Source organism: Populus alba, chromosome 11 (assembly GCF_005239225.2).
Source record: "Populus alba chromosome 11, ASM523922v2, whole genome shotgun sequence".
Lineage (NCBI taxonomy): Eukaryota > Viridiplantae > Streptophyta > Magnoliopsida > Malpighiales > Salicaceae > Populus > Populus alba.
This window is the reverse complement of record NC_133294.1, coordinates 1,147,842-1,156,942: the sequence shown is the minus strand read 5'-3', so window position 1 is coordinate 1,156,942 and position 9,101 is coordinate 1,147,842. Positions and strand designations below refer to the sequence as shown.

The window sequence follows — 9,101 nt, the reverse complement described above, 5'->3', positions numbered from 1 at the left end:
GTGCCTTAAAAAAATGTTATTTTAAAAGAATATATATATGTATATATATATATATATATATCAAATGACAAGGGATGAAATCAAAAATAAAATCTAATTAAAAACAACCAATGTAAAAAAGAAATTGTAAATAAGAGACGAGGGACTGAATAAAAAAAACAATTGAAGGGCTGTTTTGATTTTTTACATGGCCTTCAAACAAATCTAAAAAGAAAGAGAAGGAAAGTAAAAAAAAAAAAAAAGCTATTTTGGCCAAACTGCGTCGAACCACAATACACACACCATCCAAAGAGAAAAAGGATGCCGAGACAAATCCAATACTGCGGCGAAAGCACTAGTACAACCACCAAAGTCAACTGTACGTGTTGCTAGAAGGCGACGAAGTGGCTGATACGTTGATGGATGTTTTACACGAGCCAACAAAATTTTTAGATTTTTTTTAATTGTACAAAACTGAAAATGCCTCCCAGACCAATCAATAATCGCAAACATATCATGGAGAAATTACCACAAAGCCCTTAAAGGCAAGGCTAAAAAATAAAAATAGCATGGGCAATGTTGTAATTCTACTAGTAGATCAAACATGAAAATACAAAGTCACCCTTGTACAAAAAACATGAAATTATTTTATTCCATGATTAAATTCATCATTTTACTATACAGTTACAAACACAATTATTAAAATAACTCTATTTAATTTCTAAAAAATATTTATGTCCTGTAAAAAAGACCATCCTATTCTTGAAATAAAGATAAAAAAAATAATAATCAACAGACAAGATGGTAATTATACTATTAAAATAAATAATAAACTATATCGCACAATAATATCATCGGCTTTAGCCTTTTGTTAATATTATGCTAAAATGCAAAAATCAAATGCTTTGACTGACAATAATTCTTTGTTTTTTTTTTTTTTTTTAAAAAAAAATAGATAGCCAAACGATCTAATCTATTGATTTTTTTAAAAATTAATCAGTCCTTATAATCTTAGAAACTTATGTTTCATCCTTATATCTATCAATTTGTTCATAACTTTGTCCCTTTATCAATTCCATTTTTCTTTCTAATTTATTTTACTTTGGATAAAAAAATAATTGTCTAAACTGAGGATTAAAATCTATTATTTTAAATCCTAGAATAGAAGGACCAATTCATCAAATGTAATAAAATGTAAGGATGGAGTTATAATTAAAAAATAAAAGAAAAAGGCCAAGTAAGTTCATCTTTATCACTCTCTCTCTCTCTCTAGAAAATACAAAATCGATGCCACTAATCCATCAAAATCCCAATTCATAAACCCTAATTTTCCACATTCAATTCTCAATTCTCAATTCTCTCTCTTAATGGGACACAAATGCAATCCACAAAACTCCTAAACCCTAAAACTGCCACCAAGGCAGCGGAAGCCGTTACCAACACCATGCCAAATGAGCTGCTGCCGCAGAAATCCCCAGCGTCTTCACTACTGGACAAGTACAGGTACTTATTGAAGCAGCGACAACAATCGGCGGTGGAGGAAGGTGGCGGCTTGAGTACGGAGGATATGGTGGAGATTTATGTGACGGTTTTGAATGAATTAACGTTTAATTCAAAACCTATTATCACTGATTTGACTATTATTGCCGGAGAACTGAGGGAGCACGGTGAGGGTATTGCTGATGCTCTTTGTGGCCGCATTGTCGAGGTCTGTATTTTTTTTTAACGTGTGGGATTTTTTTGGGTTTAGTTATTGAGGTGGAGTAATGCTAGAGATAGTGAAACTTTAGAGGATTTTTTAGTCTCTTAATCGGGGAGGTGCTATTGATTAATTTTTTTGTGTGTTTGTATTAATTTTGGATTTCGGGGTTTAGTTATTGAGATGAATGATGCTGGTATTGATGAATTTAGAAGTCTTGGCGTAAGTGAAATGTGGCAGAGTTGATGGATTTTAGGTTTTGTTTGAAGGTTTGGGAGATGTGTTGTGTGGCTGTAGAACTTTGAGCCTTTTTTCCCCTGCTGTGGTGGGAGTTTTTGAATGGTTGTATCGGATGTTGGGAAAATGTGAGAGATTTAGAATCTAGAGTTAATGTAGTTGAAACATTTTCAGCTTTGTTGGGTTGACAAATTGGAAATTTTACTTTATTTCCCTGCATATTATTGGTTTCATGGTCTGTTTATTTAAGTAGAATCATTAGGAAGAGAAGAAAAAACTTGTGACGTTTAAATGCCAGCTGCTTGGTTGGAGTGCTGCTTTGAATGCTTGAAATTTTTGTGCTTGTAGTTTTTGGGAAATCTCCCTTTTCTAAACTCCCTTTCCATTGATTTTGGTTCTATCTGTTAGTTTTTTGGGCTTTTAGATTTCTCACTTACGTGAATTTGTTTTCATTTTTCTTCATTTCTTGGCTAGTTCCTTGGATAAATGTGGATACTGGATATTGGAAAGATATTTTGAGTTTTCAATTAGGGGAAGAAATATTACTCAAGTTAACTCTGAAAAGTGAAGATGGATTGACATATGAATTTCTTGAAGTTAGAAGAATTTTGGATCATTATATTCAATTTCATTGTGTTCCTTTTAATTTAAAAGTTTCAACTTTTCTCCCCCAGCTTTGTCCTTTTTTCTTATCTATAGAAAGTTGAGTTTCTATATCTATGCCTTTTTCTCTGAAGAGGGGTGGTTGTTTGTGTTTACTTTTCATCTTTGGCAGGTCCCAGTAGATCTAAAGCTACCTTCGTTATATCTTTTAGATAGCATTGTCAAGAACATCGGCCGTAAATACATTGGGTATTTTTCTTCCCGTTTGCCTGAGGTGAGTTAGTCACAAAATAGTGTGCTTTTTTCTCTTTCATTTTTCATGATTGATATTTCTTATACTACATGATTCTGATATTTTTGGTCTTTTCACTTTACCAGGTTTTCTGTGAGGCATACGGACAAGTTGACCCTAGATTATATCCTTCAATGCGCCATCTTTTTGGCACTTGGTCATCTGTGTTTCCATCTTCTGTACTTCGGAAGATTGAGACTCAACTGCAGCTGTCTTCACAAATTAATAATCAATCATCAAGTTTGACTTCCTTGAAGGCTTCTGAATCACCCAGACCAAGTCATGGCATACATGTGAACCCAAAATACTTACGTCAGATGGATTCAAGTAGAGATAATGTAAGGTTCTCATTGAACTCTCCCTCTCTCTCTGATTTATAGTCCTGCTCTGAAACCATATGCTTTGTGTTTTGGAACCTTCACCTGGGTCTGTTTAAATTTTAGATTTTTTTTTAAATAAAAAGAGTTTATAGTAGAGTTTATGCCAAGTCAAATGTTCATCATTTTGGTGTTTTCAAGACTGAAATATTAATGGCTAAAGACGGTCTCATGATGCTAATCATTTCAGTTGTAGATTTTGGATATCAAGATGAGTCTTAAGAAAAGTTGTGATAATTGCACTTTGGAGCATGTTTATTTAATGCATGGCCCTGAAACCTTACATATCTTATGGTTCTCAACTTATATAATGTTTAAATAGAAAACCGTTTAGTTACTAGTTGCTTTGCAACTTTGTTGATTGTTACTGTTCAATATACCATTTCAGGGATTTGTGTCAAATGTCTACTGATTAAGTGCCATGCTTCGACATTTGGCATTACTATGGCTATTCAAGATATGGAGACTTCCATTTTTCTTGAAATACATGTGTTTTGACTTGTTGGTTATGTCTAAGATACTTGATATAGTGGCCTTCTATTGTGCGACTCTTTGGTTGCTTCATGTATCGATTTCTTCCTTTATTACTAAACTGAATACTGTTTCAGAATTTTAGAAGGGAAACTGATTTGTGATCCTTTTGGTTGAAAGGTCTAAGAAATTCCATCTCTAATGATCCCACAAAAGCAAGGCCCCCTTTTCTGTTTGTTTGGTCAATATTAAAGTTGCATGTAGAAATCGATTTTGTTCCATCTGTTTTTGATACAGGGACTTTCCTCTGGGCTATATTATTTTTAATCTGCTGTGTTTGTTTCTTATTGTTTACTTGGTATGAAATAAAACATTTGGTTCTAAGTTGAATTTATGTGCTCACAAGCTACATTTTGGGATTATTTTGTATTTTGTTATTGATTGTTGTCGTTTGGTAATTGTGTTATCATCAGCTATTGACACTATGTAATGCAATGTGCATCTGTGTGCACGCAGACAGGATGGTCAATACAAACATAGAAATTGCTAAAACTGTAATTTAACCCCTCTCAGAATGTTCAGCACACAAAGGGAACTTCTTCAAATCTAAAAATGTATGGTCACAAACCTGCTGTTGGATACGATGAATATGAAACTGATCAAGCAGAGGTCATATCTTCACAGGTTGGAGCCGACCGTGCATCTCTCACTCTTGGATCTAATAAGCTGCAGCCATCCTCAACTTCCAGGCTTGCAAGACGCTTGTCGCCTTCAACAACTGGAGCTGAGAGGCCTTCGTCTTCAGAAATCGATGACTTTGCAGCAGGAAATTCTCCCCGAAGGTTCATGGAGGGGTTGTCCCCATCTCATCCTCCATTTGATTATGGACATGGCAGAGTTGTTGTCAGAGATGATGAGACAAATGAATTGAGAAGAAAACACTATTCTGATGATAACCATTACCGATTTGAAGCTTCTGCCAGATCTCTCAGCAATGGACATGAGCAACAAGGACCCAGAGCTTTAATAGATGCATATGGGGATGATAGGGGGAAGAGAATTCCAAATAGTAAACCATTGCACATTGAACAGTTGGCTGTAATTGGCATGCATAATAAGGTGGCTCCAAGATCATGGCAGAATACTGAAGAGGAGGAATTTGATTGGGAAGATATGAGCCCTACTTTGTTAGATCGTGATAGGAGCAATGATTTCTTGCCACCATCTGTTCCACCTTTTGGAAGTGTTGTTCCAAGGCCTGGCTTTGGAAGGCTAAATGCTATCCGTGCAGACTCTGATATTAGGAGCAATGGGTCTAGTCTGACTCCAATGGTGGATGACTCCTCTAATATGGGTGGAGATTCAGTCTCGATTCTTGGCGTATGCTTTCTCAACTTGTTTATGTACTTCTTGTACTTGTGTCTAAAAGTTATAGCTTTGCGTGAAATTGGTTGATTCAAAATTATTTTTATTTCTTTCTATAATAAGGTGGTGATTTTTTTTTTTTAATGGAACTTGACAAGCTTTTATTTGATAATGAGTTGCTCCCCCCCCCCCTCCTCTTTATCCCCATCAAGGCCTCCTCTGCAATCTGGCACATTTTAGAGCTTTTCTGCTGCATTCGACACTATCATTGGATGATAATTTGCATTTCAATTATTTTTTGTATAGTCAGTTGTGTCAAAAAGATAACCTTTCAAATTATATTCACCTGTTTTATTGTCCCCTTATTACTGGTTTCAGGAAACAGTTGGGTTTGTTGTTCATATACTAGGAACCAACCTCTACATCTTTTCGTTATGTCTTAAAATTATGTTGTGTATTTTGAGAGAGAAAATCAACTTCAAATTTTGATCTTATGTGCTAAAGATATTGGTGTACTTCCTGCAGTCTGGCCGTGGATCAACAAGCAAGATGCCTGGACTCCTGACTGAGAGAAATCAGATTTCGGGTTCTCGTTATTCTCAAGAAGCTTGGAATTTGCCGCCTCACATCTGTCAGCCATCACATCTCCTGAATGCCAAAGGAAGAGGAAGGGATTTCCAGATGCCCTTATCTGGAAGTTGTGTATCCTCTTTGGGTGGCGAGAATTTCAATCCACTTGTTGAAAAATTTCCAGATATGGATGCACAACTTGTTAGGCCTCCTGCGATTGCATCAAGATTGGGTTCTAGTATTGACTCTAATAGTTCTGGTACCTGGTCAAGTGCTGTGCTACCATTATCAGGGGCCTGGCCTCCAGTAAATGTACACAAGTCTCTCCAACCTCCTGTGCATTCTACTTTTCCACCAGAAAAGCAGAGTAGAAGTCAGTTTGATCCAGTAAATACCAGCAGTACTGTCACAAATCAGGCTTTGCAAAAAGTGTCAGTTATGCCTGAACAATCATTTAATAGTTTTGAGAGCAAAGATTATGTTTTGATGAAGCCAACACCATTGCCTAATCAACATGCTGCTTTGAACCAGCAAAACCAGGCACATTTTAATCCTTTTCAGCCAAAGTTTCTTCCGTCTCATGAAGCCCTAGAAAATTTTCATCCATCAGGGATAGCTTTACTGCCACCTCGTCCACTGGCACGACCAATGAATCATGGATACACCACACACGGGCATAGTTCCTCAAATGCGCTACCTGCTGTACAACTGCCTTTAGCGGTCAGCAATGTTGCAAACACCTTGCATTCACAGGTGAGGGTTCGGCCACCTTTGCGACAAGGTCCTCCTCAAACGATGTCTTTCCCTCAGAATGCTAGTTCAGGTGCCCCCGCCCAACCGTCTGGCACTGCATTTTCTGGTTTGATTAATTCTCTCATGGCTCAAGGTTTGATCACAATGACAAAACAAACACCTGTACAGGTACTCATTGGAATAGAATCTCTATTTTTCCTTTAACAAATGTGATCTTAGGAATAATCTAACCTTGTGAATCAATACGTAGGACTCTGTAGGGCTTGAGTTCAATGCTGACCTTCTCAAATTGCGCTATGAATCTGCAATAAGTGCATTATATTCTGACCTTCCAAGACAGTGCACAACATGTGGCCTTCGATTAAAGTGTCAAGAAGAGCACAGTAGTCACATGGATTGGCATGTTACTAAGAACCGGATGTCCAAAAACCGTAAGCAGAACCCTTCTCGCAAGTGGTTTGTAAGTGCAAGTATGTGGCTTAGTGGTGCAGAGGCATTGGGAACTGATGCAGTTCCTGGATTTTTACCCACTGAGACCATCGTGGAGAAGAAGGATGACGATGAAATGGCTGTTCCTGCTGACGAAGAGCAGAGTACATGTGCATTATGTGGAGAGCCTTTTGATGATTTCTACAGTGATGAAACTGAGGAATGGATGTATAAAGGAGCTGTCTACCTGAATGCTCCTGATGGGTCAACGGCAGACATGGATAGGTCTCAGTTAGGCCCTATTGTACATGCTAAATGCAGGTCCGATTCTAGTGGGGTTCCCTCTGAAGATTTTGGACATGAAGAAGGGGTATGCATTTCTTTTTCTATGTCCGTTTGCTTTTATCTTGATCTTTCACTCAGCATAATTAATCTATTTATGTTTCTCAGTATTGTTATATGTTATTGTATTATTCAATAAAAATTGGTAATCGGAACATCGAACCAGCATAATTAATCAATTTATGTTTCCAAGTATTGTTATATGTTGACGTATTATTCAATAAAAATTGGTAATCGGAACGACAAACTCTTAAATCAGCTGCACACTCGTGCCAACCTAAATCCAACACTTAGATATGTGTATCTTGCTGGAAACATTATGTCTTCAGCTTGCATCGAAATTGAATCATGGCAATACAAGTGACTTTGGAGTGGTGTGTAGTATTAGATATGTTTTTTTTTTTCTCTGCTAGATTTTGGTCTTTATTATCGAAGTATATGTAAGTTGAAAGTTCAGTTTACTATATAGTCCATCCTTCACTTTCTTGCCCTACAGGTTGGGGATTTCTTTTAATATTCTAACAACCTGAGAAATTTGTTTCTGATTTATCATCTGCAGGGCAATACTGAAGAAGGTAGTCGAAAACGAATGCGGAGTTAACTTTCTATAGATCAGCGTCCAAGTCTCATGTAACTTAGAGTTTCATCATGTTAGCGGTATGCTTTTACTTGCTTTACAGTTGCATTGGACTGTGCAATGCCTTGGCTATATGCCCAAATCATGTACATGTATAGTGGGGCTTGTACCATGCATTATATCATGCAGAAAAAAAAGATTAAAAAATTGTCTTTCTAACATTCAGAGGGATATTCAAAACCATTTTTTTTATATGCAAAAAAGAAGGAATGTTTTCAGTTGTTTTTGTTGGTCGCTTATGGAGGCTGAAAAATATATGCAATACAGAATGTATGAATGGTTTGAGTTTTATTCCGAGGGCACTCGATAATCCACTGTAATTGTTAGACTGCTGGAGTTTCTGGGTTGTCTGTTTTTGCAGTTTGTTTTGACTTTCTGCAGGGACTGCACAGAGCACCAGTTAGCCGTCACCGTTTTAAGTTGTTTCTCTAGAAGGCCTGAACGTCTCGTAAAAAGCTTAATTCCTCACAAATGGATGAATTGGTGGCAGCAACAGCACATCAGTGACATAATTTCTGCCCTCTGTTTTTCATTTTTTTTTTTTTTGCCTTTTCCTGCTGTAATATTGTCAATGAGCCCAAACTTTGTTGTCCAGAAGCTGTAGGGTCATTTTTATTTGGAGTAGAATGTAAATGCAACTCATCCGCTCTGACGCGGATTTGCTTGATGGTTACTTGAAAAGATTATGGTTATCATTTATGAACTTCAATGACAATTCTCATTTGACAAGATTTTTATTTAATAATTACATGTTTGTAATAAAAAAACACAGACAATGAGTCATGTTTCATATTTATAATGATATGAATTTTAATTCTATGGAAATTGTTTTTATAATGATGCAGTCTTTTTTAATACGTGGTGCTGGTAAATCACATTGATTGAACGATTCACACGGTATTTGCCTCCGTACAAACGAAGAAAATATCAAATACATGTCTTTTTTTTTCGTTGAAAAGTGTTTTTTTTTTGTAAACAAATGTTTTTTTTTTAAATTTTAAATTAAATTTTTGATGGTTTTAAATTGTTTTGATGTGTTATTTTTAAAAAAAAAATTAAAAAAAAATATTATTTTAAGATATTTTCAAGTAAAAAATATTTTAAAAAAACAACTTTTATTACAAATATATTACTTAATTTATAAAATCACAACTTATTATCCAGACAACATCCTAATTTGAGATTTTGCATCCAAAGATGATTTAGGAATTGCATAAAAATATAACATGTAAGATCCCACATCGGCGGGTGAGGGATGTGTTGCTGGCTTTATTAGTAGTGCTGATGCTAACATGTTGAACGCGTTTTGGGGCGTCAGGCTCAGAAGTGGACTCGCGTCACCAGGAA

The 9,101-nt window shown here is 36.1% G+C and overlaps 1 protein-coding gene across 4 annotated transcripts; it reads left to right on the top strand.

Moving 5' to 3' along the window:
* The first annotated feature begins 1,223 nt into the window (after window positions 1-1,223).
* On the top strand, window positions 1,224-8,483 carry LOC118035842 (polyadenylation and cleavage factor homolog 4). Of its 4 annotated transcripts, none has more exons than XR_004685267.2 (8): window positions 1,224-1,687; window positions 2,691-2,792; window positions 2,897-3,148; window positions 4,232-5,038; window positions 5,549-6,514; window positions 6,597-7,145; window positions 7,677-7,774; window positions 8,136-8,483. XR_004685267.2 is itself a non-coding variant. In XM_035041493.2 (7 exons), the coding sequence occupies exons 1-7, from the start codon at window positions 1,358-1,360 to the stop codon at window positions 7,716-7,718; spliced, it is 2,937 nt and encodes a 978-aa protein (XP_034897384.1). In that variant the 5' UTR covers window positions 1,224-1,357; the 3' UTR covers window positions 7,719-8,483. The 4 variants fall into 4 exon arrangements, 2 of the variants coding, with proteins under 2 accessions (XP_034897384.1, XP_034897383.1); XR_012171246.1 differs by having other exon boundaries at window positions 8,116-8,483; XM_035041493.2 differs by having other exon boundaries at window positions 4,343-5,038; window positions 7,677-8,483.
* Window positions 8,484-9,101: the final 618 nt, after the last annotated feature.

Coding starts and splice junctions, on each gene's coding strand:
- LOC118035842 (XM_035041492.2), top strand. CDS start 1,358: ATGCAATCCACAAAACTCCTAAACCCTAAAACTGCCACCAAGGCAGCG. Junction 3,149..4,231: donor TGGATTCAAGTAGAGATAAT/GTAAGGTTCTCA, acceptor AACCCCTCTCAG/AATGTTCAGCACACAAAGGG. Junction 6,515..6,596: donor CAAAACAAACACCTGTACAG/GTACTCATTGGA, acceptor ATCAATACGTAG/GACTCTGTAGGGCTTGAGTT.